This window comes from Lissotriton vulgaris, chromosome 6 (genome assembly GCF_964263255.1).
Source record: "Lissotriton vulgaris chromosome 6, aLisVul1.2, whole genome shotgun sequence".
Taxonomy (NCBI): domain Eukaryota; kingdom Metazoa; phylum Chordata; class Amphibia; order Caudata; family Salamandridae; genus Lissotriton; species Lissotriton vulgaris.
In genome coordinates this window covers 1,377,199,935-1,377,219,098 of record NC_141694.1, presented here as the reverse complement: position 1 = coordinate 1,377,219,098, position 19,164 = coordinate 1,377,199,935, and the positions used below count along the sequence as shown (strand labels likewise).

Genomic DNA, 19,164 nt, shown 5'->3' with positions numbered 1-19,164 from the left:
CTCAAGCCTCAGAAGAGCCCCAGACTACTAGTTACTTGCCCATTTGTGGACTTCCATACCCTGAGTCACCAATGCATAGGCATCCCCACTCTAGAGTATCAGCAAAAGATCCTGAATTGCATGCTATAGTCTTGAAGGGGGATCACTTCGATGCGATTAAAGTAGGGAATCCCAAGTCACGGCCATCAAAACAGAGCATGGTCACTACCCCAACCCTTTCACTACTACCTTGTCTGGAGCAAGACCACCAAATCTGGCTGGTTCCCGAGGCACGGGGAGTGGTGAGAACAGGAGGAAAATTGATCCAGAAGCCAAACCCAGTCTTAGTGTGATCATGGCCCAGGAGAGCAGGGAAATGAGCGAAGGTGCCAAACAGTTCAGGGCATCTGCAACAATTGGTATAACAAACCACGAGACAATGAGCACAGTCATCTTTTAAAGGCAAAGGACTAGAAATATACTCTTTTATATCCAATAGAAATGTTAAGTACAGTATGGGGCCAGACAACCAATACTCATACAGGACACAAGGGAAAGGGCATACGGGGAGGGGACAAAAACAGCTCCATATAAAGCACCTCAAATGATTATGCGACATGAGACCTGTACTAACAGCCAAAGACTAGCCCTTATAATTTCCTTTCAAGATTGACGGGTCCCGGTAAGAGAGGTCGATCCAGGTTCCAAGTGGGTGCCTGGCTTTGCTGGCGGTGTGCCTACTAGCCCCCACCCCCCTCCCGAGACCCATGGTGAGTTCAACGCTTGCATATCATATAGCTGATGGGTGCTGATACTTTGCGAGTACCCTCCTTGTAACACGTTTTTAATATTTTCCCTGCTTTTGTTCAATTTTCACATAAATGGCCACCAGGTCAGGGTGAGCCTTAGCGTGCTCATACCGCCGAGGTCTAACACTGGTCCTGACGAATACCTAGCGATTTGCATTTTAGTAGGCAGAAACATGTTGACCTCACCTAGCGTGGCATAGCTGACACATCGATCCAGCTTCCCAACTGCCCGCTCCCTTTTTAACCGGGCTGGGTTGGCCTGTGAATAAAGTTTTTTGGGGACACAACCTAATCACTTTGAACTCACATCACTTACCACACACACAAATACTAACCAGCTCTGCAGTAATTCTGGCGTCTAAGTACACCAGGTTGATTTTAGACCTTCCTGGTTGGGCCCGATAATGAAGCATGTCACCAAGTAGGTTGGTGAGTGAGGGCTTTCTAAAAGAATCAAGAATGATTCTTTTTTCTTTTGTCCACTGCTCCTCTTTTTGAGAGGGACACTCTTTCGTTGTTTTTCATTGCATTGATTAGGGGGACCAAGAGTGCTCCATCCTGTTTCCCCTTAATCCCTCTCTCTCTTGTTGATTATTGCCTTATAATTTCCTGGCAAGAAGCAATTGATGGTTCCTTTAGACAACAAGTAGGGGTGGTAGTCAAAAAGGAGAAACAGTCGTACCAATGAAAGCGAAATACTGAGACAGTTTTGCCCTCTCTACAAGATACCTGGGAGGAGAATGAGGGCCAATGATAATCTGTACATGGACGTATTTGGATGTCTGCATGTAGATAGGGATAAATGGAAACCACATTTCTGAACAAGAAAGGTTATTTAATACTTTGCTCCAAGACAAGAAGTAATTTTGCTGTAAAGAAATTAAAGAATCCTACTCAACACGGAGTGTTGCTTGTTATCAGTGGAGGGAAGTGTTACAAGCACATAATTTCCAAAACCCCTATTATGACGCCTCCATTCCAATCCAATAAACCGAAATTCAAATTCTTGTAACTAACCTAAGTAGCAAAACTGAAGCCTGTATCAAGGATGCTGAAGTGCTCGCTGCTACACTTTATGCCATCAAATTGTCACACCAGTCTCTCTAAATACAGATCAAGACATCAATGCTCGATTCTACAAGAGGACTCAGATCAGAAGATAGGTAATGTTATGCACAAACAAGATACCCTTTCAACAAGACCAAATAGTTTATCAGGAAGGTCCCTCTGGAAAATGCCAACTTCCTTCTAGAAGTTCTCCAACCTCCACCCATATTCCTCAAATACTCGTATGCAATGATTATCATGCGTCGCTAAAACTAAACAATGTCAATACCCGGTCTACTAAGACCTAAATAAATAATCTGAAATACATATTAATAAAGCTGAAGATTAGTGGTGACTAATGCTCACTTTATCATACCATAATCAGATATGTTCGTACTGACAGAAACAATCAATCATCTTACTCTCTAGAGGATATTAACCTAACTCCTGGTAATGACATGGTTTGTAGCGACATGGAAATAAACAGAGATGAGGTAAAACAATCATATACAAAACCCATCTCTTATCTTTACAATCCAATACACCACAGCTACATGTTTGCAAATATGCATTTCTCTATCCTCTTTAAAAAGAAAAATAACAGATAGTATAACACCCACTTGTTAAAAACCGTGCATCTGCAGAGGACCTAAATAAGTAAAGGACTAATTAGATTCTGACAACCAGAAAATATATGGTTCTGCATCTGCATTTGAAGCACGTAACCTCTTTAAAATGAGGTTAAGATATAGTTACCTACTGGATGATCACTTCCAAATCTCTACCTCATAAAATCATCTATTACTAGACAAAAGACGGAACAGAAGTCATCTTGCATGGACTATGAATATAAAATAAAAATACACTTTTTTAAATGTTATTTTTAGAAATGCTGAACTTGATAAACTACTGCCTTCCACACCAAACACCATTAGGTGTAGCTTGCTAACTCCACAGGGAACTCAGTGTTAAGTGGCATTGTTCAAGCCACCTAAGAACTAACTTGAATATTAGAAATATTAGAAATAGACCTGTTTTTTTTCTTCCCCCTTCATCTCTTCTCTCTCCTTTCTTTTTCCAATTTTTCAAGTTTCAAATATTACATGCATTCTTAGGTTTTTGATATGTCTTTTATTGGTAGTGGTATTATGATGGATTCAATGCATTGTTCTTGAGTTATGGTTTTAAAAATGTGTACATGGAATGTTAAAGGTTTAAACTCCCCTATTAAGAGACAAAGGGTTTTATAGTATCTATCTAAATTAGATGTTAAAATTGCTCTATTGCAGGAAACTCATCTTAATGATCCTGAGTCTTTAAAACTGAGGAAAAACTGGGTTGGTGAACCTTTTTACTCACCTGGAGATGGTAAGCGTAATGGTGTTGTCACTCTAATCCATAAATCTATGACGGCCTCCCTTGTTTCGCAATGAAAAGAGGAAAAAGGTAGATGGAAATATACCAAGCTAGAAATTGATGGTATCCCCCTCTCTCTTTTTAATGTTTATGCCCCTACTTCTGGAGATGCTCCTTTTTGGTCTCATATGAATCAATTGATATATCAGCATTTTGATCCTATTGTGATTTTAGCTGGAGATTGCAACCAGGTTTTCGACCCTTTTTTAGATGGGAAATCCCCATCACCTTTTATTCCTTCAAAGCCACATAAAACTTTTACGCAAACCATCAAACACCTATACTTATCTGATGCCTGGAGACTTTGTAATCCGAAACTACAAGAATTCACTTTTTTTTCTCCACCACATCAGACTCAATGATTAATAGATTATTTGTTCTATCACACAATGTCTCCCAATCTCTCATCTCTGCAGATATAGGTCCCATACTTATTTCTGATCATGCCCCAGTTTCCATTCTGTTGGATCTTTTACCTCATACAGATCATCCTCGTAGATGGCGCTTCAATAACTCTCTGCTTCTTGATTCTACTTTTAACACCTCCTTTACCTCTTTTTTTAATGAATACTTTCTTCTAAATGACGTAGACAACATGCCCTTCCATATAATATGGGACACCTTTAAAGCTTCTGCTAGAGACTTTATTATTAGATATACCTCTGATAAACGCGAATCATATCGGATTATAAATAAAGAACTCCTTTCAAAAATAAAATCTTTAGTACACACCTATTACACTTCCAAATCTAAAGATTGTTTAACTGATCTTATTGAATATAACAAGGATACAACAGATGCGGCCTCCTTGTTCCTCTTAAAGACTAGCGCTAAATTCTGTGGTGGCCAGAATAAATCTGGTAAATTGATAGCCAATTATTTGAAAACCAAACAAAATAAACTTCATATAGATTCTATTTTATCAGACACCAATAGTTCTAAACACAAAGATGCTGACATCTTACAAGAATGTGTTAATTTCTACAAGAAACTGTACACTCCGGAGTCATATCCTACTGAGGATGATATTTCCCTCTATCTCTCTTCAATCCATAAACCCCCACCCCTCTCTTCACATCTTGAGCCTCTTGAATTTGATTTGACTCAGACCGATTTACTTAATGCTCTAAAATCCCTTAAAAAAGACAAAGCTCCAGGACCAGATGGTTTTACCATTGAATTCTTTTTAAATTTTGCCCAACGTATTCTTCCTAAATTACATACGTTAATAACTTCTTTTCTTTCTTCTGGATACTCCTCTGGCACCTTTAGGGACGCCTTAATCTGTCTCATTCCAAAAGAGGGGAAAGATTTAAGTTACTGCAAAAATTATCGACCCATCTCCCTAGTTAATATAGACTATAAAATCTTTTCGAAATCATTAGCTTTTCGTTTGGAGTCTCTATTGCCCCATCTTTTGGGGAAGAAACAGTCAGGCTTTGTTAAAGGTAGATCTATAAACTATAACAGCCGCTTATTCTTTGATATTATTTCCAAATCCTCTAGCCTTTCTTGTCCCTTGCTGCCATTGCCCTAAATGCAGAGAAGGTGTTTGATAGTGTGTACTGGCCTTTTATTTTTCAGACTCTTAAATGGTTTAGCTTTCGCCCCAAAAATTATTTCGCTGATTTCTTTGCTGTATTCAAACCCTAAAGCCTCTATCTTTGCCAACGGTCTTACTTAATCCTACTTTTCTCTTCATAGGGGTGTTAGACAAGGATGTCCCTTATCTCCTTTTCTCTTTAATTTAGCATTAGAACCCTTTTTGTCTCAGATAAGACAAAATACATCCATTATGGGAAACACGTCAATCTCTACAAATCAAATTGGCTGCATATGCTGATGATGTTCTTTTATTCCTCTCTAATCCCCAAGATTTCTTACCGGCTTTCTTAAAGGCTGTTGATTCGCACTCTTTAGTCTCAGGTTACAAAATAAATAATGATAAATGCAAAATGTTACCTTCGTCGAAATACAATTTCAAAGCTGATTTTTCCATCTCTAATTTCACATGGAACCCTACTCACATAAAATATCTAGGTATATGGTTTACCACCTCCATCAAATCATCAATTGAGCTAAACTTCAATAAATGCATTGAGAAACTCACTTCCTCAAGACCAAATGGAACCCTCTATATCTTTCGTGGTGGGGCTGGCTTGACACTATTAAAATGATGCTAACACCCATTCTCCTTTATCTAACATTCCAATTTCCATTCCCATTTATTTTAGTAGTTTGTAAGCGCACAGCTACCTCCAACGGAGGTGTCACGGCGCTTATTTCGGAGCACAGGAAGAGGAAGTGAACTGCCAATAAGTTTCAGAGTTAAGGGAGGTTAAAAAACCAGGTTTTAGGAAGTTTGCTTAAGGCAAATTCCGAGTTTGCATTCCTTATTGTCTCGGGTAGGGAATTCCATATGTGGGCCGTTCTTACTGCAAAGGATCGGCCGCCTACTCTGGCTTTTTAAAGCGGGGGGTAACCAGAAGTACTTGGTGATTAGATCTCAGGGTCCTTGTCTGACGTTGAGTGAGATTTTGTCCTTTGAGAGTCTCAGTTAATTGAGAAGAGTGCATTGTTCGTTGTCCATAAGAACATTAAAGTCGCCCAAGACTATAAAGTTCAGCGATAGGTTAGCAACAACAACGCAGAGTTCCCATATCTCAGAAGGTTTTGAGTCACAAAATCAATTCCATTCTCACTTCTTTTCTTAAACAAAAAATCTAGAATGTCCTTAGTAAAGTTATCGCGTCCGAAATCCGAAGGAGGGGTTCAGTTTCCTGATTTCCCAAAATATCACAAGGCTTTCCTATTAAAACATATTTCCAAATGGCTTTCAACCCCCTCTCCAGACCTCCCTCTATGGATTGATTTAGCAAATTCCTTCCTTTTCCCATTCTATTTTCAAGAATATTTATGTTTTACGAGGAAACCCCATACCTTGCACACCCAATTATCAAATATTTGTGCAACAGCTTAAATAAACTCCTCCTTATTGAACCCCATGATTTTAATACATTCCTTAATTCCACTATTTAGCACAATAATTTTATTCGTGTTAAAGGTAAACCGGTCTATTGGAAAACCTGGAGATACAAGGGCATTCTATGGGTACATCAACTATTTGAAAACAACTCCTTTTTGGCTTTTTCCAAAGCTAGCTCCCTCTTTCATCTACCTTCGTCATTTTCTAATAGATTTTCAACTTTACGTTCTGGTACTCTCTATTCTTACTCATATTTTCAATCTTTACCTGACTCTCCCTCGCCATTGAATCACTGCTGGTCAACCATTCTACGCAAATCACCTAGGGCTTCTACCCTATACACTTGTTTATTATCTCCACTTTTACGAAGAGCTAAAATTAAGACTGAGATTGCCTGGGAGAATGATTTAGACACAATTTGGCCCATACATTTCTGGGATAAAATTTGGTTAAAAATTAGGAAGTCTTCCAGAGCTGCTAACACCACACAAACTCTCTTCTGTATATATAACAGACTACTTTTGACACCAGTCTCTTTACATAAAATGCACTCTGATACTCCTGATACCTGTTGGTCTTGTTCGTTTTCGCAGGTGGATATCAGTCATTTACTTTTTTCATGCCCCCTTTTTTTCAATTTTGGGAATCAGTTTGGTTCCAAATTAATACTATTTTTGGGACCATCAATCCCTCTTACATTTGTCAATATTTTCCTAGATAGTCTTTTTACATGCTGGAATAAACCAAAAGGTCAAATTCAAATTGTTGACTTATTATTAGCTACTGCTTTCCAGCAGATCACAAAACACTGGAAGGATGCCTTTAAACTCCCATACTTAGCTTGGTGGTATTCCGTCTGTCATAACCATAGGCTAGACACAACATTTGTATTTCCCCATCTCTGAAGCATAAGAGGCTGCTTTTGTGGTCTCCTGTTACTGACTTTCTAGATGCCAGTGCTAAAAAAATCCTTTGCTCCATCACCGTTTACTCAAGAGGTTCCTCTGCCCCCTTGACTCCTTAGTTTTTGTCATTAGCCATTTATACTTCATGTATTATACTATTTTCTTCAAAGTGCAATTGCTTTGTTCACAACTGTTTCCAATTTTTCTTTATCCTCTGTCCTTGTCTCGAATCCTCTCCTTTTATATGACTTTATGTTTATCTGCCACTTGCATTATACTTTGTATTGTTTATCTTTGATGCTTTGGATCAAGATATTGTGTATTGCTTGATAAGACTTACTTTCAATAAACTTACCTTTTCAAACTTAAAAGAAATAAACCTGGTGTGTGCTCAGCTTATTACAACTCCGAGAAAGATGGTTCCTTGTTTTTGTTGGAGAACCAATTAACCAAGCCAAGAATAATCTGAAGATTTTTTTTTTTCAATGATCTATGCTCAAATCAAAGGAACCATTTATTTCTGCTGTGTCCACAGAATGCTGTACAGAACTAGCAAACCACTTCTACGATAAAACATCAGAAAAGAAATTGCAGCAAATCTCTAAGAATTCACTATTATAATAAATCTCACATTTAAACTCCCTAGTATCAACCGGATTTTTTCCCTCCGCATAGGTTATGAATTCTTAGAGGGTATAGTTGTGTACTTTAGACCATCTAATTACCTTTTGGGCCATATGTCCCCTTGCATAGCAAAGTCTGCTTGCACATCTCCATGCTACATTGTCTTAATATAACAAATACCTCACAAGCCAAAGGAGAGGTTCAGGTAGCATTAGAACAAGATTATGTAAGACTTGTCATAAAAAAAAACAAAGTAGACCCAATTCTAAAGGACAACTATCACTGAACCTAATGCCTCCCCTTCATAACGAAACTGTCCATGAGAACTGCCATGCTGAACTCCTCTTACGCCCTGAAAATGTGTGCCCCAGACTTTAGTCACTCATTCTGTATTTGTGCACATGAGATTGACAACAATGACTAAGAAGGGCAGTAAAATTGTAAACTTGTTCTGATGCCATCCCACCCACATGTCAGATGAAACCTACAGTAAAATTAGATCTGTTCTATCTTTTCTGGACTCATGACCAAATGTATTCTCCGTTTAAAGACAGTTCACATGCGGCTGTGCAATGATCATGGAACCGCATAAAGGTATTTATAAATCTTCTTTATGCCATGTGATACATCAGTTATCAGAGCTACTCCATTTAAAAAAATATAAGTTGACTTGATTTGTTCACAAATGCAGCCAAGGAAAAACTCCACTCATTTAACAATAAAACCACCTTCAGCAACAAGGTCAAAGCAGTCTGTCACAACCCCTCCTGCTCCCTCTCTGTCACAATCCCCTCTTGCATCCTCTGCGTAGTGGTTAGCGCACAGGGCTCATGTGGCTTTACTCCTGTAGCAGGCTATGATATCATGACTGATGTTTCCCAGCATCCTTATGACCGCTGCTCCCCCAGCATCCTTATAACTGATGTCCCCCCAACACCCTCATGACTGATGTTTCACAGGTATCCTCATGACTAATGCTTCCCTTTCCCTCAGGACCCTTATAATGGATGTCCCCCCAACACACTCATGACTAACATTTCCCAGCGCCCTCATGACTGATGCTCCCCCAACACCCGTAATTTCTATTACGTGTTAACCCCTGCAAGCACTCCCCGAATGCTGTGAACCAATGGATTAACTGCTCTTGCTATTCCTAGGGCCTAGGCGTTGTTTTCCATTAAATCCCTGCAAGTTTCCCCCAAAATCCCATGCACCAATGGCAAGCCTAGCTCCCGCTGTTACTGGGACCTTGGTGTTTTTTTCCATTATGCACTTTCTAGCGAAAGCGATACATTTGTTTCCTGTTAAATGGATCTGATCAACAAGTTGCACCTGCCCATTCTGTAAGGTAAAAGAAAGTGTACTAACAAATGTTTTCCCTAAGGTTCCAGAACATTCCAGACAGCCATGATCCCCATGTGATCTAGCTCCATCCATTGAGCCCTATAGAGATTATATAAACTCCATTCAAACCCGAATCGTAGCTTGACCTCTCTCCCTGCAGAATAAGCTTCACCCTTCCCATTCACCTGAAGAATCCTGTCAGAACCAAGATGCACTCTAGTCTCCTTAAAGTAGATCCGAACCAGTGATTCCCGTGGCACCCGCTCCCTCGAGATCTTCTTCGAACTTCAGTCAAGTGGAAGAGCTAGGCTAAGTACCTGATATCAGGCAGTGCTTAATTTGTGCCGGTGCTTTCCGGTGCTTAGCACCGGCACTTAATTTATAGGGCCGGGTCTACAGCATCTAGCACAATTTGGGGTCTCAGCAGGGGTGACCGCGAAGATCACACTCTGCTATGCCTCGGACGGTGTGCAAGGCAATAGGCAGGCGCTACACAAAGCTAGATCACTGTTCCGTGGTCTGTGTTTCTCGGTGGTGTCCCCTCTGTGTAACTCTGCCATTTCTCATAGGCTGCCGGAGCCCCTAGACTCGTGGTACCCAAATTTCGAGATAATTGCCCCCTTAGAGGGGGGCAGGGCCCAGAAGGGCCCTGGGAACGGTGTTGTTGTGGCACGAGAATAAAGGAGGCCTGTCTCGTGGTCATGGGTAATCCTCCGAGCTCATTTGAATATCCTGCACTGAGTGCTAACAAGAGCTAATCGATCATTGAGCCGAGGGGAGACACACACGCCCCTGGGCCCCCAGCCCTTCAGAGACACGTTTAGAGTGCGGGGGCAGGGCACCCCTCTGCTCAGGACCCCCAAGCTCCCAGCCCTTCCCCTTCAGAGTCAAGTTTACAGGGCGGGGCTGCTCTCTGGCATCCGATCCTCTCCACTTAATTAAAATAATAAATGCACGGGGCCAGGGGGCGGGGGACATCCTGACATCCCAGCGGCGATTGATCCGATTGAAAGTTTCCATTAGCAGCTCCCGGGGAGGGATTGACCGATTTACAGTCTGATCCGCAGTATGGGATCTGATGAGCCCAGGAGGAGGGGGTGCGCCGTGCAGCGTATGCTTGGTATTGCTTTCATTTATAGAAATGTTGTCAGGGGCAAGCCAGGGCGGAAGGTTCACACTTCCAGTAGTACTTTCTTCTTGCGGGAGGGTCGGTGTCCAGACAATACTATTGTTGAGGAGAATGCTGCAAGCTCGTCTCTAACTGCTTTCTGCAGAGACAAGTATGTTTCTAATGAAATGCATGATCAAATACCACGCTTTTTAAACTTGTGCAGTCAAACCTGCTTTCTGCTGCTGTTCCCCGGGTAGTGTCAGGTCCCACATGGACACACTGTTGCAGAGGAGCCATGTCCGGTCGGCGCGCATTCTGTGGCAGGATGTTGAATTTCCTGTCTGCAAACCGGGCCCCAAAGCACCCAGGAAACCTCCTGCTGCATGGCCCAGAGTTAAAGGAGGAAGCCGGTCTTCACTTCTTCCTGACCTCGACATGTTCTTTTGCTGTGCCCTGTCCAGGCAGAGCCCAACTTGTGCTGAGTCCGGGTCATAGTGAGAGCAGGTGGCACAGATTGAGGCAAGATAGCATGGCTCGCTCTCAAACTCTGAAGAGGCAAGATAGTTCCACAGTGCCATACCAGCAGCTCCTCTCCGTGGATCATTCCGACAGCGATAAAGAGATTCGGGTAAATCAGATATTATTAATTTATTAATCTGCTACTGTCTGATGACATGGTATGTTTGTTACTAGAATGGGGAGGGGGCTCCAGCACGGCATAGCGCCTTGGAAAATGGGCACACTAATGTTTTCTCTCTGTGCTGTAAATGCAGTGCCATCGAAGGTGGACATTTTCTCTAAACTAGCAGCTTTTATGATTTATTAGTGCAAAGTGTTAAATATCCGTGATTGACAGTGGCACAATGAAGCAGCAGCCTTTATTTTCCCAGTGCAAAGAGACTTGCTATGTCAGAGATGAGGCAGGTGATTAATGTTCCCGCTGGAGAGAGGTCAGAATTTTATCTAGTGGCAGTTTCAGTTTTTACTTTAACCATGGAGTAGCCCAGGGGGTTAATATAACTACTGGTACCGGCATAATGTATTGTATTGTATTTAACTGTATTGTATGTGGATAGCTCAGTGGGTTGCAGCTTTTGTCACAGAGATCCCTTTGCTACATGTGGTTCAGCCACAACTGAAGCTGAGTTTTTGGTGGAGGGTGCTGATGTTTTAGAAATTAAATAATCGCTTTAAAAGCACCTGCTGCAGAGTTCGAATTTCTTGTTGCTCAAATGAGTGTGATTTCAGATATTTGTCTATTTCCATTGAATTCATTTCATGATTTTGGTCGCTAGAAAGTGCCACACATTTAGTCATTGAATGACTCATAAATCCACTGAATGTATGAAAATGTCACACATAAGCAATCTGAAACATTAGCAGCTAGACTCAAATGGGTGCAATTTCTGATCTCTATATGATTCCCTCGTCTTCATTGCTTGATTTTGCTCACAAGAAAGGGTCACTCATAGTGGGACACACTGGTGCCTCAGACAGTGCCAGCCTCAAGGGGCAGAGTCGCAGCGACATCACAGAGACCACAGAGTACCACACTAGGGGCAGGGGGACAGAACTGGTGCCTCGCAGCCTTAGACAGTACCACCAGACACAGGGGGCAGACGGCACACAAAGAGATATCACTGGGGGGTCGCAGAGAGTGCTAGACTCAGGGGTCAGAGAGGCATCACCGGCGAAGCCACAGTGTGTGCGAGGGCGGCTAAGGTGGCACAGAGGGGTCTTTGGTCAAAGTCACAGACAGTAAGAGACTCTGGGGTCAGAGAGAGGTGGCGAAATTCGAGAGAACGCACCCCCTGCAGCGGTGCCTGTTCCCACTTCCCAGACTCCTGTTGAAATAGTCATGGTGGCTGAGGCCAGCCCTTACCAGGCTGAGCCCCGTGGCCCAGCGGGTGGTACCTCAGGCAGCAGGCTAAAGGAAGAAGTGCTGGCACCGGCCCTGGGCAAAGAGGTTCACCTCAAACTTCTGGAAGCGAGCAGGAGGGTGTTTGGCGGGGTGCAGCAGGCTCCAGAGGGTCTGAAGGAGAAGAGAGGCAGAGAGAGGCTCTTACTAGACAATGCTGCAACAAAAGAGGCAGCATGGGACTGTGGAGAGAGGTTCCTAGAACAGGGACAGCTGCCACAGGGAGCTATACCCGGGCGTGTGGACAGGTCACAGGTGTTCTGATAACAGCAGTGCTGTGGGAGGCGATAGGCTGGGACTATGGAAAGATGCTCCTATGCCAGGAATATTCAGGGCGAGGAGGGAAAGCCTGGGCTTGTGGAGAGAGCAGTACTGGGAAAGAGGTACTTATTTTAGGAATCTTCAGCTCAGGGAGGTACAGGCACAGGCTGGGGCTGTGGATGACTTGTGCAAATACTTCATTAGGTATGTTTAACTGCAGCTTCTCATGACCTACAGTTAATTATTTGAGCCCAATGCATTCAGTGCATTTTACACCGCCTGGGTGCTGCTTCAGGACTGAGGAGTATTTCTGTGATATCTCTTTTAGTGAGTTTCTTGTGGCTGTAAAATCCCATTTAGAGCGCTGTATTATCAGAACGTCGTGCTTGTCTAACCTGCCTGCAGCTAGGTAATAATGTTTTTTTAAGACAGACTGCATGTGTGATTTGAGGCTGATGAAATATTGAGCGCCGGACACTAGCCTGGATGTTCCTAGAAGTAGAAATAGTAGGGGAACCTCCTATCAAACCTTACTATGAGGAAGGCTCCTTTGCTGAAATGCATCTGTCTTTTTGCAGTGCCAGTTGTGGAAGTGGGTGGAGCTAATATAGAAAGCGGGTGGGGCCAATGAAGGAAGTGGGTGGAGCCAGAGAAAAGTAGGTGTGGCCTCCGACAAAGATTTGAGCACCTGCACTTCATATTTTACAAATTAAGCACTGATATCAGGTTAGTGCTCACTAAACCTCCTACAGTAGTAAACAGGACCGAGTATTCCATTCTTAAAAAACTACAGACTTTTCCACCATATCCTCTCTGTGATTTACTCCAGTGCTTCTTGTGGGTTTATCCTCCAAGTCAAGACCCTTCCTACAACCTTGATGCTAGAACTGTCACAGAGCAAAGATTAAAGAATTTAGTCCTGTGTTTCTCTGATGAACAGTAGTTCCCAGAGAAAGTACTTCAGAGTTTTTGATATATGCATCAACCCTGTACCCCACCCCATGTTTCGACTGTATACCTGGGAGTTTAGGTAACTCCAACCTTGGCTTCAAGTGTATCTCTAGAAATACATATCACTCCAACCTTTGCTTCGAGTGTATCCTGGGGAGTGCATTAACTCCAACCTATGTTCCAAGTTTATTCCGAAGCGTGCCAATAACTCCAAGCTGTATTTCTAGTTTATTCCTAGGAGTGCCATACTCCAGTATGTGATTTTGGTCATTCTGCTTTCATGCCGAGCTGCTGATGAAACCTGTAAGTTTGTGTCACTAAAGGTAATGCATGCTCATTTTATGTAAAGACTTGTTAGTGTTTGGATGGTAACTGCCTCCCCTAGTTATTTCCAGTGCATTGTGTCATTGCAAAGCCAGAGAGGTTTTGGTCCAGTGCACATCTCAGAAGTGACAAATCGTGTTATGCAGTGTCAAACAGTTGCTGAGCAGATCCAGCGCCACAAGTCTCTTTTCTTATTTTATCCCAATCCCACTTCCCCCAGGGGATAGTGTTGGATTGAAGGTTTTAGTTCCTTGCTCTGCATTGTCCTCGGGAGGGAAATGAGCATTGGCTCCAGTGTAGTCTCCGCGGTTGGAACCAGGTGAGTGCATGACAAATAGGACAGACCTCTCTTTCTTCATAGTAACTAAGTGAAGTAGTGTGGCTCACTGGTTAGAGGCGGCAGACCCGAGAGCAGAGGACGGCCCGGGACCAGGGTTCGATTCCCGGCGCGGCAGGTTTCTGGACCAGGGTCAGCGGACTCGATAATTCTCTCGCCTCGGTGCCCACTCTGATCAGCGTTCACACTCGGCAACTCTGGGCATTAGCTTGCCTCATCTTCACTAACGGCCCCACCAGACCGCCGGGGATGCCTGGTCTCACCCTGGAGATACCCATTAAGGGACCATCTCTCAGGGAAGCCAGGAAGGGTTTCGCAGTGGTCGAAGCGCCTTGGGACCCTCCGGGTAAGTAGTGCGCTATATAAATGCCTATACATACATACATACTAAGAGGGTGCGCTTTCAGCCCCATTCCATAAGAAGACTTAACTATATTGAGAAACATTTAAACTGTGACCTTTCCAGCACTGCGCTGTACCCTCAGCAAAATAACTCTTTCCTCAGTGGCCTAGTCCCAGGAGGCCGTTATCTCTGCAGTACATGCTTATTCCCTTGTACTGAATAAAAGAGGGGCAACGATTCCAGAGTAAATTGATATACATTTCTTTGAGGAGGAAAGAACATTTTGATTGTATTAGATTTTGTTTCCTGGCCACTGATTATTGACAGATACAAATAAAAAGTAGCTCATGCACTTTATACTCCATACAAATCTATATTTCTTTACCTGTTCCTTTATACATGTTGACACGCCTGTGCTTACAGATCACAATACATGAATGATGCTGGGAATCATAAAGCCCCAAGGCACACGAAGCCTATTTCAGTTTTTTACAATTTTCTAAAAACTAAGATTAGCTGATTATTCACTTTGCATCTATGAAATGGAAAATCCGGCCGGTAAACATATGATAAAAGCATGTTTGTAATACGTTTTTTGCCCCAAAAAGTATCTAATTAAAAGCAGAATGTAGTGGATGGTTTAGAAAAAAAGCTGTCGCTTTATTTATTTTTTAAGTAAGAAACTATGACTGTTATAGATGTCCTGTGCAAGCTGCAAGGTTAGGAAGGTCTGCCATAAAATAGTTTAAATACTTTAGATTAATGAACTTTATTGTTCTTAAAATATTTTTCAAAGACACATATTTGCCATTTGCCTATTTATTAAACAAAGGCAATTCAGAACAACATGGCCTTGCATTCACGTAGTGTATTTTGTAGGAACGATGAGGTGACATGAAGTGATAAAAGACTAACTTACTGCCTTTTCAATTGTAGAACGAGAAGGAAAATCAACTTCCAAAACATCTTTTAAATTCTGCAACAAGCTATTTTCAGGATCCCTAAAAGTAAAAATAAAAAAAATTAACACATAATCTTTGATTACTAGTAAGATTTGTAAAAAATAATATACACATATATATATATGTATATATATATGTGTGTGTGTATAGAGAGATAGAGAGATAGAGATAGATAGACAGACAGACAGACAGACAGACAGACAGACAGACAGACAGATAGATAGATAAGATAAAGTAACTTACCAGAGATGTATGTTGTTGTTAAGTTTCAATTTGAGTGGATTTACCACTAAGAGAAAAACCACAGTCAAAATTATGATATGCTTTTTGGGAAATAAAAAAAAAACAATCCGATTAAACCATTTAAAATAAAGAAGTTGCATCTGAAAACAGCAGGCTCAATCACTTTTAACTCTCAATATGTGGAAAAGCCCATGTTGAAACAGCTGAAATCTACATTTTTGATAACCGAGAACTAGTTAAAGTAAACCAAATTTGGCATGCCTTGGTGAATAGGCTGGCACTCAAATTGGAAAACAGAGATACAAACTCTTTCCTAAGCAGCACATTGTACAAAACTGCAACAAGTCTATTGTACAAGTCCAAATGATTCCTGCTTAAAGGACATTCTGAAAACAAAATGCAAGACCAAAAGCAAAGGAAATAGGGGTAGGTGAACCTATAAAGGCAAATCCTTTAAAAAGAAAAAAACTTTGCAAACCTGGAAACGTAGTTAATAAAAGGAGCGAGAAGGGCTTCCAAGTGAAATAAGTAATGTTCACACTAAGGCAATGAGCATGGTGCCCGTCAGCCAATTACATCTTCCACAGCCACATATGTCCCATTCCCGTCACAAGCACAGCTCACCCGTGTGCCGTGACGGAGCGGTTCCGTCACGAGCATGGGAACGCCACGCGGCCCCCCACCCCCTTACCACTGCGGCGGAATAGCCGCCGCAGTGAAGAGGTTAAAATAGGGAAAAAAAAAGTATTTGCATGCATATTTTTTAGTTCAATGATAAAGCAACATGTGCAGCTTTACAGTTAGAAAATATGAATCAAAACATTGCTCATGAAGAAAAACGTATTCTTCAAAATTACACGTAGGAGGTTCCCCCAGTGGAGAATACAAGGGAAGGAAAATATATATGAAGTCTCAATGAATAGGCTTTCAATGAAGATCTGACTATGCAAGTCTCTATGTTTAAGGCAAAATACTGTTTAATAATACTACATATATAATCAGCCTTGCAAAATGTATACCAATATTTGCTGACAAGACTGTGAATATGACAACCTTGATGAAGAAAAATAAGTCATTTTTGTGGGATGACAATTGTGTTAGTGAATTTAAGCAATTGAAAAGTTGCATTGCATCTGCGCCTGCTTTAGCCACTTTTAATACTGCCTACGACTATGTAATTGTTTCTGATGCCAGTAATGTTGGCTTAGGTGTCGTTTTAATGCAAAATCAAAAAGGTCATTTAGTCACCATTGGCTTTATATCCAGACCATTGAAGGGTGCTGAATGCAAATATTCTACTCTAGAAAAGGAAACTCTTGCATGTTGGTGGGGTATTGAGTATTTTCGAAAATATGTCTATGGCACTGTTTTCAAGGTTAGGTCTGATCACCGTCCTTTAGTAGATTTAGTTACAACAAAAGGATGTGGAAGAGCCACTTCAAGAATTGCCAGATGGCAATACAAATTACAAGATTTTCATTTCAAAGTCGAGTATATTCCTGGGACAAAAGACATTCTAGCGAATTGTCTATCAAGACTACCAGTGGCTGGTGACAATGTAGTTGAAGAGGATGATCATTTAGAAAATGTGATTTCTATTTGTGAGGTATCCAACAGCGGCATACAGGAGAATGAGTGGAGATTAGCATGTGACAATGATATTGTCCTTAAAGAAGTTATTAAGCACATTAATTCTTCGTGGACTAGAAAGGCTGACTCGTCAGAAGGTCTTCTTCCCTTCTTTCAGGTAGCTCATGAGTTATCTTTTAAGAATGATGTGTTAATGAGAAGTTTGCAACTTGTTGTACCTGTTGATTTACAACAAACTATCCTAGACATGGCACATGAAGGACATCCAGGCATGACGAGTATGAAAAGAAGAATTAGAAGTGAGTTTTGGTGGCCAGCTATGGATAAATATATTGAACGCAAGGTCAGGGATTGCATTGAATGTTGCATTAATTATAAATCTCAAAAGACTGTCTCTTATGATCGTTGTCCCATCTCCAGACCGTCCCTTGTGTGGGAATGTGTTTCTTTGGACATTGCGGGTCCGATGTGTTTGGGTCACAATCCTGTTTATGCCATTGTGCTCATTGATCAACTACCTCAGGGGCCTGAGATTAGGTTTGAATCGCAATATTCGAGGTAATATTATGAACTGTTTTTGAATGATGTGTTTGAAAGAGAAGGATTCCCCGAATCTTTACTTTCAAACAATGGGGTGCAGTTAACTTCCACTGAGATAAAAAATGTTCTTGATGGCCATGGCATTGTTCACAAACGTTCTTCTGTCTATTATCCCCAGAGTAATGGAATTGTGGAGAGGTGGATCAAAGTATTTATGGAGGGTTACAATTGGCCATTTCCAATGGGAAGAATTGAAATCAAGCCATCAGAGAAATTCTTTGGAGTTACAGAAATACTCCTAGAAGTATGGGTGATCTTTCTCCTTTTGAAAAAATGAGGGGAAGGAAGAGTGTCTTTAACATGAGTCGGGCATGGACGAGAGATTTATTGTGTAGTAAAGACGACAAATCTGTGTCTGTTCAAGACTGTCATGATAGAGCTGTTAATTCTCCAGTGAAGATCAATGATTGGGTACGAGTGAAGAAAGGTAGGATTGTTAAAATCCGGTGAGTCTCGCTTTTCACATCCTTTGAAAGTGGTCCGAGTTGGTTAAAAGGTGTAGGAAAGTGGCTCTATATATACTGGACCAAAGTAAGGTACAGTGTGTACAGTGTGTTCAGTCCCCAGAGGTTTGGCAGAGGCTAAAGTTAGATATAACCTTACTCTCTACAGTGGTAGCTTGGTCGAGCAGTAAGGCAGAATCAGAGGACAGTTTAAAGCATTTGTTGTAAACACTCAGTCAGAAAATGGTCTCACACACTCAAGAACTGAACTCTAGCCAATGGTTTTGTATCAAAATATATAGTTGTTTTATTTTAGAATCAACAAGGTATCAAAATATACTTTCTCAGGATGACTAACTTTAATTAAATTCTTTTCAAATAGGCAATAGACTTTTTGAAGGCAATAGTTACAGTTTGTTGCAATAGGCAACACAATTTGAAATACAATGCAACATTGAGCTCAATGGGAATTCCTGGTTAAATGCAATTAGTTACTTTGTAGTTTACTTTTCTAACCACAGGACTGGATCCTAGATTCAGTCCCGGGACATGAGCTGTAAACAGTTAAGTAAAAGCGTTTTGGTTACAGTAGTAATTTTTAAGGAATAATATTGTATTTTGAAAGTTGACACTTAGAAACTTTTTCAGTTGAAATTGCAAATGTTATCCTATGGAAGGAAATTTAATTTGCATGTAAAGTAGGTTCTTGTTACTTTTGTAACCCAGTACTAGACTTCTAGGTTCAGCACTGGGACCTCTATCTAAAACAGGTAAGTAATTGCGTTTTGGTAGTTGGTACGATTTTTAAAGAATATTTGTAGTTTGCAAAAATGGCCAGAAAAAAATTCACAGAAAACAGTCAATGGTTTCCTATGGAAGAAAATTTGGGTTACTGGTAAGTACGGTTAAAATTACTTTTCAGGGCTGTGCCGGGCTAAAATGTGCAATAAACCAAAAACAGTACCAGTATT

General features: G+C 41.3%; 1 protein-coding gene across 1 annotated transcript in view; it reads right to left on the bottom strand.

The window, feature by feature from the left end:
* FANCL (FA complementation group L) overlaps positions 1 to 19,164 on the bottom strand; it is a 306,249-nt gene that overhangs the window by 49,023 nt on the left and 238,062 nt on the right. Inside the window, exons 10-11 of the mRNA XM_086927492.1 lie at positions 15,561 to 15,606; positions 15,275 to 15,356 (exon numbers count right to left, since the gene is read on the bottom strand). Coding sequence (XP_086783618.1) covers positions 15,275 to 15,356; positions 15,561 to 15,606 — 128 coding nt within the window. The remainder of the gene's footprint in view (positions 1 to 15,274; positions 15,357 to 15,560; positions 15,607 to 19,164) is intronic.